This window comes from Oryza sativa, chromosome 11 (assembly GCF_034140825.1).
Source record: "Oryza sativa Japonica Group chromosome 11, ASM3414082v1".
Classification (NCBI taxonomy): domain Eukaryota; kingdom Viridiplantae; phylum Streptophyta; class Magnoliopsida; order Poales; family Poaceae; genus Oryza; species Oryza sativa.
Genome location: NC_089045.1, coordinates 17,290,153 through 17,306,995, shown reverse-complemented (window position 1 = coordinate 17,306,995; position 16,843 = coordinate 17,290,153). Strand labels below are relative to the sequence as shown.

General features: G+C 43.4%; 3 protein-coding genes across 4 annotated transcripts; 2 read left to right on the top strand and 1 right to left on the bottom strand.

Annotated features, from left to right (window-relative positions):
* The first annotated feature begins 568 nt into the window (after positions 1-568).
* LOC4350458 (UV-B-induced protein At3g17800, chloroplastic) lies at positions 569-3,495 on the top strand. Of its 2 annotated transcripts, none has more exons than XM_015759706.3 (3): positions 569-734; positions 1,503-1,777; positions 2,511-3,495. In XM_015759706.3, exons 1-3 carry the CDS (start codon positions 630-632, stop codon positions 3,295-3,297), a joined length of 1,167 nt encoding a protein of 388 aa, XP_015615192.1. In that variant the 5' UTR covers positions 569-629; the 3' UTR covers positions 3,298-3,495. The 2 variants fall into 2 exon arrangements, with proteins under 2 accessions (XP_015615192.1, XP_015615194.1); XM_015759708.3 differs by having other exon boundaries at positions 569-946.
* A 1,290-nt stretch (positions 3,496-4,785) lies between these two features.
* Positions 4,786-5,513, top strand: LOC4350457 (rapid alkalinization factor 23). The gene has a single exon (XM_015760560.3). The coding sequence runs from the start codon at positions 4,934-4,936 to the stop codon at positions 5,246-5,248; it is 315 nt and encodes a 104-aa protein (XP_015616046.1). The 5' UTR covers positions 4,786-4,933; the 3' UTR covers positions 5,249-5,513.
* A 5,198-nt stretch (positions 5,514-10,711) lies between these two features.
* On the bottom strand, positions 10,712-14,103 carry LOC4350456 (serine hydroxymethyltransferase 4). The gene is made up of 4 exons (XM_015761639.3): positions 13,176-14,103; positions 11,735-12,125; positions 11,540-11,641; positions 10,712-11,272 (listed from the first exon to the last, which is right to left on the bottom strand). The coding sequence occupies exons 1-4, from the start codon at positions 13,995-13,997 to the stop codon at positions 11,028-11,030; spliced, it is 1,560 nt and encodes a 519-aa protein (XP_015617125.2). The 5' UTR covers positions 13,998-14,103; the 3' UTR covers positions 10,712-11,027.
* Between the last annotated feature and the right edge of the window lie 2,740 nt (positions 14,104-16,843).

The following is a 16,843-nucleotide window of genomic DNA, read 5'->3' as shown; positions in this document are numbered from 1 at the left end:
GTGGAGTGGTGGGCATTTGAAAAATAAATAAATTACAGGATGGAATGCCAAACTGATGGTCTTTATAACTTTCCATCATTGAAAATTTTGAACCGTGTGTTCAAACCAAGTAGAGTGGTGGGTATTTATAACAAAGTAAGGGTGTGTTTAGTTCACGCCAAAATTAGAAGTTTGGTTGAAATTGGAACGATGTGATGAAAAAGTTAGAAGTTTATATGTGTAGAAAAGTTTTGATGTGATATAAAAGTTGGAAGTTTGAAGAAAAAGTTTGTAACTAAACAAGGCATAAATTACATGGTGGAATGTAAAACTGATGGTTTTTATAGCTTTTTCCATCCTTCAAAAAGTTTGTGCCGTGTGTTTGGATTTCTCCCACAAGGGCTCTCGTGTCAAAATGTGCCGTGCCAGTGTGTGGGGGCAGGGGGTAGGCAGGCCACACCCACACCACCGAGTAGAGCGAGTGTACAGCCACCACGCGTGTCCACCCCTCGCACGAGAGTCTCTCCACCACTCGTCGCCGACTCGTGCGAGCGAGAGAGAAGCCGCTGACTGCACCGCACCGCACCGCACCGCACGCACCCCAAACGCTATCCAACTCTTATCCCCTTCGATCCCCCCTCAACCACGGCATGGCGGCCCTCCGCCCCCGCGCCGCCGCCGCCTCCGCCGCAGTCGCCCGCCCGGTCGCCGTACGCCGAGGCGGCGTCTCCTCCTCATCCCGCTGGAAGCTGCAGGTCCCCCCCCCCCACCTCCCGCCTCTCTACGTTCTCGGTTCCTCTCTTGCCCGTGATGTGTAAATCCACTAGGGGGGATGCGTGGAGTCTCGTGGTTCCTGCCTTCATTGATCGTTGGTGTTCATGGCGGATGATGATTATGATGATGATGACGTGGTATTTTATATTTAGGGGCGGTGCTTTGCATACCGGAGTGATTGATTTGAGATGAGGTGTAGCAAACGACCTCCTGCGCTGCAATTCTTCCCACTCTTGTTTTTGGAAGTTAGGAGCTTTGGTTACGACGTACCTGTACTGCCTAAATGAGAGGTTTTACTTCTCAAGTAGGCTGTTTCAAACTGGATTCGAGCTCTTTACTTAAACTGAGATGTGTGAAAGGAGATAAATTTCTAATGTCTGTTTCTATTAAGTTTTAGTGTTTCCTTGTTACTGCTCAATAGTAGTCTTAGTTTTTATAGCTTTAGAGTGTATGTTTATGTGAAGTAAAACTTATACTTTAGTTTCTCTTTTTTTTTTATTTGTCAGTTGTCGTCTTTCTTCTATCAGTATCCTATCCACTGCACCGTCAAAATTGTTTTCCAGACAAGATATTTCAAAAATTCACTAGTCCACAGCCACAACATGCATCTTTGATTCTTACCGAATTTAGTCTGATTTATTCATGCCCTCTGCATTAGTTTAATCTAGTTGTTGCATCATTGATTTGTGCGTGTGTTTCGCCTAGAATATTGTCATAACAATTGCTGCCCTATCAACTTTGCAACACAGGGAAGTATGTTGAATTGGAAATCTAAATGCAGTACCAGAAGTCCACGGACTACAGTTGCTGGTGCAAAGCCTGATGACTCTGAATTTGAAAGTGTCAATGCACCACTCGAGCCCCAAACGTGGGAAGGAAGCTTCTTGTGTGGTTTGTTGAAGAACCAGCCACAAGTACTCCCAGTTGCTGCGGCAAAGCAACTTCAAGAACTATCTAATCAAAGAAAGGACACCTTGATCCGCTGGGAACATAGCATCGGTTCTCCTGAGGACTGCCTTCACAGGTTAGTTACAAATGCCCTTTGTCAAAAGTGTTTAGTGGTCTCAGGAGGTCGACATGCTGCTATCCTTATTTTTTCCCCATTCAAGTTCTCTGTTATATTTCAAGCGTAAATTGTATTAATTAATTATTAAACAGACAACGTTGCACTTTTGTGATAGAATAAAAAACAGCATTCACTTAGAATGGCATTTTATTTTGTTGTGCTGATGAAGAACAACCAATTAGGTGATACCTCTTCAGTCCATAAGCTACCTGTTATTTGGACATATATGTTGGATTAGAAAATTTCTCAACTAATTACAGAAATAAAATATAGGTTGGGTTAATGAAATCATGTGAATATTGTAGATTGCAAGTGAGGCTTGAAATTATAAAAGCTAGCTTCAATGGTTAAATGATGGGAGACAACCTGGAGCTCTAACGTCATTTCTAGTCTTTTTAATATGAATCATATAGGAGCGTCACTTATAATATACTAGTAAATCTACATGGAAGAATATGGAGGGTCAGGTCTTTCTTTAATCCATTCTAGTTGATACTGCATCGATATTTTTGAGTCACAAGCTTCATTGTTAAAAACTTAAAATTTACCAAATCATTTCATGTAGCTAGCATAATTGTCACTGCAGGTGATCTATATTCGGCACTAAAAAGTCTATATTGTTTGCTCCTTTTATCTTTATATTGTATTTGCATCTGAATATTAATTGATTTGTTGGGACTTCTACAAATAGGAGGATTGCTGAAATGAAGGAGCATGAGTGCCAGACTGCTATTGAGGATATCATGTACACTTTGATTGTTTATAAATTTTTCAAGATTGAAGTTCCATTGGTTCCAAATCTATCAAAGCTTATCAGCAATAAAAGACTACAAATATGGCCACCAAGGGAGGCAGAACTAGAATCAATTCATGGACCTGAGGTGCTAGGTTTAATTAGGGAACACTTGACCAGTATTATCAGATGGGTACATAGAAATGGTCCCAAGATCAATCGCTCAACACTTAGAATCAAAAGAATGCAATTTAGTCGGATTTATTCTGCTTCAATAATGTACGGATACTTTCTGAAATCTGTCACTACAAGGCATCGTTTGGAGCTGATTCTTGCTCAGTCACAAGAATTTTGCCCACCAATTCAGTTTCTGAATGCACAATTTAATAGCACCCAGAAACAAGAACAGGAAGAGTCCATTGGAGGTTCTGCAGAAATATCATCTTCCTCAAAACCGAGTTCTGTTGTTGATCTGCATGACTTGAAGAGTTACATGATGGGCTTTGATCCAAAGACCTTGGAGTTATGCGCAAGGCTGCGCTCATGCGAAGCTTCTAATCTCATTGAGAAGCACAGTTGGGCACTGTTCAGAGAAAGCATGAAAGATTTCCTAGAGCCTGATGAGGCAGTGATACTCGATCCGTCATCCCTAAAGAGATTGTTGCTTGAAGCCATTGCATTTGGTTCCTTTCTTTGGGATGTTGAGGATTATGTTGACGAGATTTACAAGTTGCATGATAGCTGAAAAAAGTACATGCAGGAAACTCCTGATGCCTTGTAAATATTCTTGAATCTTGTATATATGATTAGATATTTAGCTTCTTATGCATGTAAATCTTCCTGTCAAAATTTTGCTATTTCTAGCATCCCAGATTGCCAGGGTGCTGAATGACTGCCGTAATTTGCTACTCCTATAAAGGTTTTGGTACGATTTCTGGAGCCAGGTACACCTCGTACTTGTAATTTGTGTTTTTTTCTCCAGGAATTCCTAACTGCCGCTATTCATTTTTTACATACGGAGTATAGTTTGCAGTCTTTTACATAAGTACTACTGTAAAACTGAAGCTTAACTCGATGTAATCGTTTGAAAGCTTGAAACATTTAATACTACTACCATGTTGTGACTCTCAGAGCACCTGATAACTTCAGTAGTGTTTGGATTGGACCCAGAAAATATGGAACTGACTGAACTCATGCCCAGAATTACACCAAGCAGCATCACTGCTGGCAATTGGACAATTTTCTCATTTGTGACCACATGAGCGACAGAGACTCGTGATGGCGTATGAGAGAAGGATGCTCTGCTGCTCCCCTGGTAACCACTGATTAGCAAATGGATGGTCCAGATCTGAGCCACCATGAACCCCACCACCCCTATGGTTCAATCATTCAACAAAATTGCACAAAACCAAGAATCTCAAATGAGTTTCCAAACATGTTCAGAGCTCCCCAAAGTCCAAATTAATGTGTCAAATGAGCTTCACAATAAAGAAAGAAAGAAATCGACCATGAATTTTTCCAAACATGTTCAGAACTCCCCAAGATCCAAAACCAATGGTAAATCTGAACTTATTTAGGCTGCGTTCGTTTCTCCAACAAGAGTTGGATGAAATTTTGGATACTCATGGCACGTTTTTTAAATTGCTAAATGGTGCGTTTCGTGGGAAAATTATATATATATAAAAATTGCTCTAAAATATTAGATTAATATATTTTTCAAGTTTGTAATAATTAAAACTTAATTAATCACACGTTATTATCACCTCGTTTTGCGTAAAACACTTAATCTTTATCTTTATCTACAGAGATTCAAACACCACCTTAGGTGATGTTCTTTTCTCCTGAAGATGAAGATTAAGTTTTTTACGCAAAACGATGTGGTATTAACGTATGATTGATTGAATTTTAATTATCACAAACTTTAAAAATAGATTAATATAATATTTTAGAGCAACTTTTAATATAAAGCTTTCGTATGAAACGCACCATTTAATAGTTTTTAAAAATATGTCACAAAAATCTTAATTTTCATCCAATTGAAGAAAAGAACGGGACCTGGTAAACCTGGGCCACTCTCCTTCGATATTTGCTCCTCCATTGAACAGCTCCAGAAAGGACACAATGGCAGGTGCCTACAACTGGCTGTCTGGCACTGCATTGAATGCACCTCCTCACTCACTCTCACACACACACACACACAAGAGAGGCTCTGCCTCTGCCTCCTCCTCCATCAAGGAAGGAGTACATCACAGGATACAGATCCAGACTCCAGAGCCCCATAGAGAGAGAAAATTCAGCTACTCCTAGATGAGACCCTGAGTGAGAGAAGAAGCAAAGAAACAACAACAAGAAGAAAGAGAGATCTCCCTCTTCCATCAACAATGCCACCACCATCAATCACCACCACCACCACCAAGCTGTTCTTGCTCCTCCTCCTCCTCCATGGAGGCCACTGCCTGAAGAGCTTGGACATGGCCATGGAGATGGAGATGGATTCAGAGGCTCACAGCAGGATGCTGTGGGAGTCCAGCAGCAGCAACGGCAGGAGGTACATCAGCTACGACGCCCTGAGGAGCGACGTGGTGCCGTGCTCGAGGCAGGGTGTCCCTTACTATAACTGCAGGATCATGACCACCGCCAACCCTTACACCCGGGGATGCGAGACCATCACCAGGTGCAGGGATGTGGATCCGTGATTACTACTGCACTGCCTGCTTGTTTTGCTGGATGATCTTGCCATGAGAGGAATTGCAGGAGTGGCTACCTGAGATGCAAATCTTGGTTTTTATTTTTTTTTTGTTTTTCTTTTACCCTCTCTTCTGTTCTTTCTTCTTCTTTATGTTCTGCATTTGCTGAATCATTGTAGGTGATTCATGGATGATTTACATGTTCAAAGATCTTATGAGTATGTATATGTAAGATCTGGTTGCAAGCTATAATATTATAAGGAAGCTTGGATCAGGGGAGGTGTGCTGCTTTGTGCTTGAAATTGTCGGCATTGATAAGATTTGATGCCATCAATTGACATGGAAATTGCTCCTTTTCTTCGTTTGTACAATTGTACTGGTATGTTAAAGTTGGTATACGCAATTGAGCACGTTGAATCTTTTCGGATGCTCATCGTTTCTTCAATTTTTTTTAATAGCTAGTCGTGTGATGAAACCTGGTTCGTTCTTGTTTAATAAAGATATTGCTTTGCAGTGTTTTCAGGGGAAAAAGACTCAAATTTCACCAATTCATTATTCATGGTGTGATTCCTCCTCTTTTTTCTTGGTGAGGAAATCATCAGTTTGTGTATCAACTTCCGAACATACTGAATTGTACAGAAGAGAAGGGTATAAGTCTGAATAAATTCAGAAAGCACTCTTAATAGATTATGACTGGCACTGTTGCTTCATAAATTCACACATCTACTTGAGTGTCTCAGTAACAAAACAATGAGCATTACTCCGAAGTGCTACTATGTTAGATATTGTAACTACAGACAAGAGATATCACATGAATTTGGATTTTTTTTTCGAGGGAGATTCTTTAAAGAACAGAGATTTTGGTGAGTTAAAAAAAAAAAGAAGAAGACCACATGCTGACCTGTAGTCAGCCACCAATCCTTAATGCAGAGATCACATGGATGCACCGACACAATCACACAAATGTCATCTACCCACATTTCTCCCACCGGCCTGCGCTGCACTCCCCAAATAGTGCCCTACTGCCCTGACAAGAAATTGACTGTTGCACAGTGTGTTTGTATCGCAGGTCAATGACGTTGGCATCGCCATGGCTAAAGTGATCCACATAGATAGACCCACGTAAAGAGATTTTAACTATAGCAATCTCCACAATGTATATAAATACAAGGTAGCATTAGGCCATCAGCAATGGGCACCTCCTCAACCCGTGTCTCTCCTCACGGCCGTCCGCCTCCCGTCGCTTTTTGAGGCTGATCTGTTCCCTAGCAGGGGAGCGCGGCGCCTCGCAGGGGACGCGGCTCCCTCCGCGCCTTGCCTACTTTTTCGTGGGGGGTCTGAGCCAGGCACTGCATTGAAGCGTGGGGAGCTCGTGGACATGGCGCCCTACCCCGATATTTCCCCTTGTACCCTCGCCCTCATCCACAGCCGGCGGCCGGCGACCTCCTCGTCCTCATCTGCCGCCGCTGTCGCCACCGGTGGCTCGCCGTTGACCACCTCGATGGGAGAGAGGGAGAGGGATAGGGAGAGGCAAATGACGGCAGTGAGAGGGAGAGAAGAAGACCAGATCTGGCCACATCTCGCTGTTGACCACCGCATCGGCATGCCAGATCCGCGCGTGGCTCCCCGTCGGTGACAGGCAGAGGAAGAGGGGTGGCGGCGCGGCACACAGCCTCCAGCGATGACCCCACGACGAGAGAGAGAGAGAGAGAGAGAGATGGATCCGGTGGTGGAGTAGGCGGCCCTCCTCGTCGCCCTCGCCGATTAAGCTCCGGCGGTAGCGGCGGCCTTTCTAATCTCCCTCGCACTCCGGCCACATCTGGCGAGGAAGAGTGGATGGCGAGCGGCGGCGGCGGGAGAGAGAGGAGAGAGAGGCGAGCAGCGGCGGGGGAGAGAGGAGGGAGGTGGTGGTGGCGGCGAGATGGGCGACGACGAAGCGAAAAGAAGCGAGAAGAGAGGGCGGAAGAAAAGAGAAGGAAAAGGAGAGTAGGCTGGCAGGAAGGGGTATTTGGGGATTTTTCATCTAGGGATACTTTGGGCCAAGACACCCATTGTGGGCTATAGTATCCTCACCGGGTTGCTTCAGATTTTGAGGAGCCCATCCAGGGGTATCTCCCAGTGTGAGCTGAGTTCCCCTACGAGTGTTCATAGTTAGTGACACTCTAGGAGTGGCTCACATTGTGGATGCTCTTAGGAGATGAGAGAGAAATAGAGATAGATAGTATTATTTATTTATGGGTAGTCCATATGCTTAATGGATATCTTTTGTTGTTTTCTCTATATGGACTAGTTACATAATGTTAATAGGTAGCTGAATAAAATATAATATTATCTATGGACTATATTTGCATCACATTGTGGATGCCTAACTGTCGAAGGTTTCGCTGGATTTTTGTTTCCCAGTTCATATGAAAGTTGAACCAATTTTCATGAAAACTGTTGGAAGAAGTTAGGAGTATTGTTCTTTTCAGCTATTTCACTGGATTAATTTTGTGGATTATCGTATTGCTTAGTTCTCTTGTTTTAAGCTATTTGTTAAGTATATTCATCAAAATATTTAATTTATACATATAATCATCTAGATAATCAACTGCAATAAAACCGGTCTTGGCTGGAGATGTAAATGAGCAACATGAATTAGAATTACAAGAACATTTCAATGGGGTAAAATATTTTTTATGTGAATATCTGTAAAATCAAAGGTGTTTTTTTGGTTATTATTCTATGATGAACAATTGGGCATTGGAGATTATTGGTTTTGTTATTTGGAATTTATTCACGAAGTGGTTTTTGGAAATATTTAGATTCACAGGTGATCGCAGGATTTATTATTTCATGTGACCGGTCAGACCGGGCTGTGCATGCCGGTCAGACCGGCGGTGGTCGAGCGGTCGGACCGGCCAGCTCACGGTCTGACCGACCGACGCTGTGTCGGTTTCGGTTTCGGGTTGTTTGTTTGGATATCCGTGATTATTTCATGATTATGGCTTCTAGATGGATACTATACGTATGTAATACTGTTGTTTGCTAACTCGATGCCTCGGGAGAGTATTTGCGGTGATGGACCGGGAGTCGGCTTGGGGATAAGACGACGTCTGTGGTGGTCAGAGATCATGCGAGATACTTAGGCTAGAGTTAATGCACGTGGTTGATGGAGATTCCATATGGCATACGATGGAGGTATTGTGTGCGTATGAGATGCGGAGTCGAATTTGGAAGGACTCCAAATTTGGTACGATTGGTTATGTAAAGTTTTTTTCTTGTACTAGAGGGTTTCCTAAGGTGTTTAGGACTCTTAGTATGAGTTTGGTTCGTGGGCTTTAGGCTGCCTACCTCGGGTATATATAGAGAGGGAGTGTGAGGCTTCCCGGTATCGCTTTAGAGAGCAATTGAGTTGAGTTTTGAGTTATGGTTTCGAGTTTAGTCGAAATTTTTGTAAGGAGTGCTGTTGGTGCACTTTGTAAACACAGAGAGAATCAATAAAGTCGTCATCTACTTTAAGAGTTCTTCGATTTGTGTTTCATCGGGTTTCGGCGGTCTAACCGGCGATCTACCGGCGGTCAGACCGGCGGCATACGGGCGGTCAGACCGGTGGCAGCGACAGGGGCGGCAGGCTTCTCGGCGGTTCGACCGATCGATCTACATCGGTCAGACCGACGTTCATCAGGCGGTCAGACCGGCGCAATACCTTCGGTCAGACCGCAATCCATCAACTTCGAGGATAACTTTTATTTCCGCTAAAAGTTTTCGGTTTTTGGGTATACCAACCATTCACCCCCCTCTGGTTGGCTTAGTTCTTGTGATTCGATCCTACAATATCATCACTATATGGCCATAAATTTGTGATTAGTAATAAAATTACTTCAGGTTCAACCGTTCAATGGTAGCAGAAGTGACTAAACAAGTTTGTTAAAGAGTCGCAAAACTGTCGCCTGTCGGACACTGGCGCGGCATGAGCTGGGGAGCCGTCTACACGCTTTGAAGGATTTTCAAAGAGAAATGGAAATGAAGTGACAGTAATATTTGTTTAGGATGTGTTTGGAACTACATGTTTTCAACTTCTATTTTCTTATTTTACACGTACACGTTTCCCGACCGTTTAATTGAGTGTATTTTTTAAAAATATTCTATAGGCAAGTTGCTTTAAAAATCGTATTTATAAAATTTCTCAAGCTTTTATAGCTAATACTTAAATAATCATGTACTAATGAGTCATCACGTTTTACGTGTGCAGGAGAGAAATTCCCAACCTTCTCTCTAGAAAGCACCCTTAATCCTTCTCCCAATAGTCTCGACCAATGAAGATCTAATCTCAAAGAAAACAACATGAATTCTACGTGGTTATTTGAAAGTACAGTGTACCCCTACAAAAGATGACACAAGCAGGTTCGACATCGCTAGAATATCTATTATGTTGTGATGAGAAAGCAAGTTTGATTGCCTATGTGAGTGCTCAGATTCTAATCTTGGTAGGTATCTGGTATATTTGGTGGGAGAAAATTGGTTCATGGTGAGAAGGTGCAAGAACCAACGAGGGCGGCAATGGCTATTGGTGTACTCCCCTAAACTATTGAAAAGCCAACCCGAGGAATATAGGCATTGCTAGATCGGGATGGTGTCAACCATAAGAGGGAATGGTTAAATTGAATGTAGATGCCATTGCCAGGAGATGTTCTTTGGGATGATAAAGTAGAGTACATAGCATTGGCAAATGATCGCATGGAGTATTACTGCGGAGATTCATGCCTTGAGGAATGGAATTTTACTAGCTAGAGGTCAACAAGTTGATCGAATCATCACTAAGTTAGATTGTATCGAAGTCATCACAATGATGCAAAATGGAGGGTTCTCGACGACAGCAGCTGCGGCGATCTATAATGAATGTGTGGTTCTTTCTGAAGCTTCTACATTGGTAACTCTTGTTTACTGTCCTAGAGAGGCTAATTTAGTTTCTCACGAGCTTGCTAGAGCAGCCTGGCTTAATCCACCATCTATTTGGTTGGAGGAGCCAGTAGCTTCAATTAAGCGGTTAGTGAGCGATGTAACTGCTCTTTGATCTAATAAAGTTATGAGAGTTTTCCTTTTCTAAAAAAGGACGGCACGTAAGGTAAAAAGGTTACGTGAAAAGCACATCAATGTTGTTGTGGTTGCAGCAGCGGTGCCACACGCTCCTCACAGCATGTGTGGGCACCGCCAGGCCAGACCGTCCTGTACAGCTAGTGTAATGGCTTTCTCCCTTTCCCTTCCATGGCGAGACCTAACGCCGCACAGAGATCCCTACACAATTAAACGCTAGTAGCCGCCAACGCGCGACGCGTACCGTCACGTTGCAATCTACAGCAGTCGGCGTATTGGCAATGCGCTGCACGACAGTGGCACATCCATGTACCCAACTCTGAAAAATTCCAGCATTTCTTTTTTTCGTAGCTTCGCACAGTTTGATAGTTTAGCAATCCCACAGAAAACACAAGGTAGGCAGAAATCAAACGGATTGATTATTGGCAAATACTTGACATTCCATGATTCCAAAAGGCACAGCTCCTAGAAATTAGAAACAAGAGGAGGAAAAAAACCGATGGGGGATGAGGTTGGCAACCAAACCAGAGGCAGCAGCAGGGTGGGGGAGAGAGCGTTTTATGAAACCTATCATCTCGATGGGCAGACAAAATCCGTAACACAGGGCCAGCTTGTGCCGAGGAAGAAGATGACGACGACGGCGGTCCACGAGAGCACAGCTGGTCGACGATTAGCGGCGGTAGGACCATGGTTTGTGTGTGTTTTTGTTTTCCTACTCCTTGTACTTCATGCTGTCGAGGGTGAAGCCGGGCATGTCGAAGGAGGTGGCGAACTTCTCGACCTCCAGCTTGAGGTTCTCGATGTCCTTGTTGTTCACCAGGCCCTTGGAGAAGTCCTTGAGGAGCTTGCCGTGCTCCTTCTGGATGTTGAGGCAGATGGTCACGGCCTGGTGGAGGAACTCGCCGATCTGCTCAAAGTCCTTCTCGACAAGACCCCTGGATGTCATCGCAGGAGTACCTGAAAACCAGCCAGAATCCGTCTGAGATACTTGCTTGTGCAAAGAAAGGTCCAGTAGTAGCACTTGTGTTCGATATAACTATCATCTATGGACAGAGGCTCTGTAGTGAAACATGGAGCGAAGCAATTCGCATCAGATTAATTCATGATTTTGCAGAGTTGTGTTTTGTAACCATGAATCAATTCCATAGCAATCAGCAAGATCCGGACTATAAGATGTTACTACATTAGCATGATAATATTTTCTGTGAAGGGGAATGCACTCACCAATGCGGACACCGCCAGGAGCCAATGCACTGCTGTCACCAAAGACAGCATTCTTGTTAAGTGTAATGCTGCAAAGGTCACACATCTTCTCAACCTTGTTGCCTACATGAGTAAACCAACATTAGGACAAGTTTAATAGCACTAATTAAAAATTAACAGCAATTATACTGAAGAATGCAAAAACAGTCTGCATACCAGTCAAGCCAAGAGGGCGAAGATCCCAGAGAACAAGGTGGTTCTCAGTTCCATCAGTCACCATTTTGTAGCCCTTGCTCATAAGATACTTGCCAATGGCGACAGCGTTGGCCTTGACCTGCTTTGCGTAGGCCTTGAATCCAGGTGTCATGGTTTGCTGCAGAGCAACAGCAAGGGCTGCAATCTGGTGGTTGTGAGGACCACCTTGCAGTGACGGGAACACTGCGAAGTTGATCTTGTCCTCGTAGTCATAGACAGCACCCTCAGGCTGGCCCTTCTTGGGAGGCTTAGGGCCCTTCCTGTAGAAGATCATGCCAGCTCTTGGTCCTCGGAGGGACTTGTGCGTGGTGGTGGTAACCACATCACAGTACTCAAAAGGATTTGCAGCTTCCTAAATAAATGAAACAAGCATATTTTAGAGACTATAGGACTAAAATTAACATTAATACATCATCATACAGTTCAGACATGCCAGACACCAAAGAAAAACAACCTGAATGAACAGTATATCTTATGATTTTGCCCTTTATATCCCAGCATCGGTGCACGTAATAAGAAATTGAGGAATATGTCAAACATGTATTCTTATGGCTAACAGGAATATCCACTCAGATAATTCTTTAGAGATCTGTTACCACTCAGCAAAAAAGCTATTGTTTCATAACAATGTTTATAAATATATAAGATGAAGCAAAACACAACTTGTCACAAATGAATATATTGTGCCCTATAACACCCAAAACAAACAAATTAGATGGGCGAGCGCAAAATAGCAAATTGATTGAAGACAACTAGGATTCCATTGTGTATCCACTATCAGAGTGCTCGGCAAGTTGCATGACCGAACACAGGAAAACAAATCCTCTACCACAGACTACCAGATCTATCATATTTAAAGAATTGCACTAAAGCACACTGAAAGACTCAAATTTTGTATCGAATTGCTAATAAACAAAACAAGCTAGAAGACAAAGAGACATACATCCTTCCAAGATTTGCCTATTCCAAACAACCCCAACACCCCTCACCCAATTTAGGTCCTTATAGATATATGTGTATAAAGCTAAAGTTACCACATAGTTTAATCACATACAACCACCAAACCCAACTAACCCAGTCCTTCCATCCGAAAATAGGGCAAAGATATGTCCAGATTCATAGTATTAGAATGTTTCTCGGCCGATACTAGATTGCTATATTTCGGGACCAAGGTGTAGATCCAATCAACCAAACCCCCCAGATCGGGCATCCAATTCACTCTAAAACCCAACTCGGGATTACTCACCATCCAGATCCCCAAATCCAACCTTTACAGCAGACAGCAACGAAGCAAATGCCGGCGGACAGAATTTTACCCCATTTCATTTTTCATTTCTGAAATGCAACAACTAATCGAGACGAGTTGGGGGTGGGAGGATTGGACTGGATAGGATTTTTATACCTGCGCGGCGACGAGGCCGCTGATGTGCGCCATGTCGCAGAGGAGCAGCGCCCCGACCTTGTCGGCGACGGCCCTGAGCTTGGCGTAGTCCCAGTCCCTCGGGTACGCGCTGCCGCCGCAGATGATGAGCTTGGGGCGGAAGTCGAGCGCCTTCTCCTCCAGCTTCTCGTAGTCGATGTACCCCGTGGCGGCGCTCACCTTGTAGGGGAGGCTCTCGAAGTAGATCGACGTCGCGGAGATCTTCTTCCCGCCCGCGGTGTAGTAGCCATGGGTGAGGTGGCCACCGGAGGGGAGGTCGAGCCCCATGATGCGGTCGTGCGGGTTGAGGAGCGCCGTGTAGGCGGCGAAGTTGGCCGGCGAGCCGGAGTAGGGCTGCACGTTGACGCCCCACGACGCGGCGTCGAGGCGGAACGCGGCGAGGGCGCGGTCGCGGCACAGGTTCTCGATCTCGTCGATGACGTCGTTCCCGCCGTAGTAGCGCGCCCCGGGCATCCCCTCGGAGTACTTGTTGGTGAGCGCGGAGCCGAGGGCCTCCATGACGGCGAAGGAGGTGAAGTTCTCCGAGGCGATGAGCTCGATGCCGCTCCGCTGCCGCCGCTTCTCCCGCTCGAGGAGGTCGTGGACGAGCGGGTCGGCCGCGGCGAGCGGGGTCAGCCCCCACGACGCGACGGAGTCCATGGCGGCGGCGGCGGCGGCTGCGGGTGATGCTGCGGCGAGGCGGCGGTGGTTGCGGCGGCGAGGCGGGAGGAGAGGGGAGTGGTGGGGAGGGGTGGAGAGGAGGGGATATATAGCGGAGGAGGAGAGGAGGGCGCGCGTGCACATGGATGTGGGTTGTGGGGTGGGAGGTTGGTGGTGGTGGGTGCGGGTGAGGTGTTCGACGGAATGCGTATGCGGCTCGCTCGGTCGGGGTTGGTACGGGTGCGGGTGCGAGCCAGACGATGTTTGGGTCGGGGATAAGGAGGCGTGGAGATTCGTGCGGAGATCTCTGCATCGGCTGAGGTGTCCGCCGTCAGCAGTGGTATTCGTATCCAACGTTTAACCGTCCGTCTTATTTAAAAAATTTATAGAAATTTTTTTTTAAAAAATAGTTACACATAAAGTGCTATTAATATTTTATTATCTAATAATAAAAAATACTAATCATAAAAAAATTTCAAGAAAGACGAACGGTCAAATGTTAGACATAAACGGTATAAAACTACATTTACTTTATGGAGGGAGTACATTTTGAGGCGTTTTTTTTTCTTCTTTTAATTTGTGTGTGTGTGTGTGTGTGTGGTGGCTAGCGGAGCAAACAACGCTACACAGGAGTTGGAGCAATGTATAGGGCATATGAAAAGAATGTAGTAATGTTGTTTTCTAAAGAAAAGAAATGTAATGTATGTGCAAGTGTACGTCTCTTTTGAACTTGGCATGTTAGCATGTGGATTTTCTTCTTTTTTTTTTCGAGGACATGAAATCACGTGGTTCTTACTCTAAAATATACTCACTCTGTTTCACGATGTAAGTCATGCTAGCATTTCTCACATTCATATAGTTGTTAATAATTCTAGATTTATTAACAACTATATGATTTATGTCTAAATTTATTAACAACTATATGAATATAGAAAATGATAGAATGACTTACATTGTGAAACGGAGGAAGTAGTTGATATGAAAGCGAGGGTGAAAAAGGTTTGCATAACTTTCTCTCTACGTATATTGAGGATAACTTTCATTTACCCCTCTCTCATTAAGCTTTTCAAGAGCTGAACTATTTGTTAGTCATTTTAAATGATGTGAATCTGTCTCATGATAGAGATGTCTGGGAATACATTTGGGGTAATTTGAAGTATTCTTCTCAGAAATCCTATGCTTTGAACTTTAATTAGAGCTATGCAGCCACCTTCTTATTTTCTCTGATTATGGTAGTGCAAGGCAATTTCGAAAGTTAAAGTCTTTGGGTGGTTGCTATTGATGAATAGACTAAATACAAAATATATGTTGGGTCATAAGCATTGTGCTCCTCCTGACTGTGATCTAAGTTATGTGCTCTTTCCAGTTAATTCTATGGAAGACTTGATCCATCTCTTTTTTCAATGCTCGTTTACACAGAATTGTTGGAATGTTCTTGGTATTTATTGGGATACTTCAATGAGCATGGAAAGTATGTCGCGCCATGCAAATTAATCCCTTTATCAGGGACAGTGCTTCATGGACAAATTTTTATATGGTACTTGGAATATTTGGAAATAAAGGAATGGTTTTATTTTTGAGCAAAAAATTCCTTCCTTGAATTCTTGGACGCAACTCTTAAAGGGTGACATCCTCCTTCTGCTGTTTAGAATTAAGGAGAGAGATAAGGATGTAATCTTGAATTGGATCAATTTTTTTGTAATTTTCTTTTTTATTTATTTTTAATCAAATCTTTCTACCAGCGGGGGCCTCCCGTGTTGTGCTCCTTTCAAAAAAAAAACAGAGATTGTTTCAGCAATTGAGCATATACAAGCAAAAATACCTAGTACTACCTCTGTCCCAACTAGCTACACACGGATACAGATGGATCAACAATTTTAAGATATGGAAGTACAAATATGATAGCCCAATAGAGACAACCGTGTAGATACATTATCTTTCAAGATAACGAAGCAAGGGGGTAGAGTCTCGTGGTACTAGCTATCGGTCTCAATGTTTCGAAGATTGTTTAAGGCAGATGTGCATTCTTTAAATTTTTTTTATAAAAATAATATGTGACAGGTTTATAATGAGCGATATAGACCATCAATAATTATGTATATCATGGTTTTCTAAGATTATATACTTTTTCATAGAGAATAAAAAAAAGTATGAATAACTAACTTAACGTGTGTAGATGTGTAAAACTAGACTAAAGCCAGCCATGCCAATGCTACTATACATTAGTTGTTTTTTTTAACCTATGGACAGTCAGCCATCGAGGTAGGCACGAGCATGAGCCACAGTGTCACGAGCCATGGAGAGGTAATAGGTGTGAGAGTATATATCAAGGGTAGAGCTAAAGTGTAATTATTAACGGGTCTAATGACCCAGTGAACTTCTATAAACTTTATGGTAAATCATTTAGTCACGGTTAAGAAAACAAGATTGACTCTATGGTACAACGTATACAACACAAGTGACCCTGGTGATTTTTTCCCCAAGATCCAACTTTGGTTGGTATGGTGTACAAATATTAAGGTGCATGGGAGCGGCAACGGATAAGGTAGATCTAGAAGATGACGAACTCACGCATACTTGTTGGCGGTACCCTTTATTGATATCCGGCCTTCAACAAATTCAATATCTACATCACATCTAGACCACATTATGGTTTACCCTCACCTTCACCCCCTGTGTTTTGTCGTACCATGCAAGCTCATATTTAGATGTGCTAGATTGTATGCTATGTTACTTTGAAACTCACGATTATAAAAATAGAGGTATACGTATGGGAAAAGAGCAATGCACTAGAATTTAGCACACATGAATTTGAAAGATGGATCATAGAAAAGTGAACTGGAACATTAGTGGATTATATACAGATGTGAGAGATAAAGACAGAAGATGCATATTGGACTTCTCAAAGGAAAAATAAAATAAGGTTTGAGCTCACATGTAAATTTCCTTTGGAATTGAGATATAGGATTGTAATCCAAAAGAATTTTTCA

Excerpts from the sequence above, each read along its gene's own strand:
- LOC4350458 (XM_015759706.3), top strand. The coding sequence starts at position 630 with ATGGCGGCCCTCCGCCCCCGCGCCGCCGCCGCCTCCGCCGCAGTCGCC. Across the intron at positions 735-1,502 it reads CATCCCGCTGGAAGCTGCAG|GGAAGTATGTTGAATTGGAA; the intron begins GTCCCCCCCCCC and ends TTTGCAACACAG. Across the intron at positions 1,778-2,510 it reads CCTGAGGACTGCCTTCACAG|GAGGATTGCTGAAATGAAGG; the intron begins GTTAGTTACAAA and ends TTCTACAAATAG.
- LOC4350457 (XM_015760560.3), top strand. The coding sequence starts at position 4,934 with ATGCCACCACCATCAATCACCACCACCACCACCAAGCTGTTCTTGCTC.
- LOC4350456 (XM_015761639.3), bottom strand. The coding sequence starts at position 13,997 with ATGTGCACGCGCGCCCTCCTCTCCTCCTCCGCTATATATCCCCTCCTC. Across the intron at positions 12,126-13,175 it reads GCGGCCTCGTCGCCGCGCAG|GAAGCTGCAAATCCTTTTGA; the intron begins GTATAAAAATCC and ends TCATTTATTTAG. Across the intron at positions 11,273-11,539 it reads TCCTGGCGGTGTCCGCATTG|GTACTCCTGCGATGACATCC; the intron begins GTGAGTGCATTC and ends GCTGGTTTTCAG.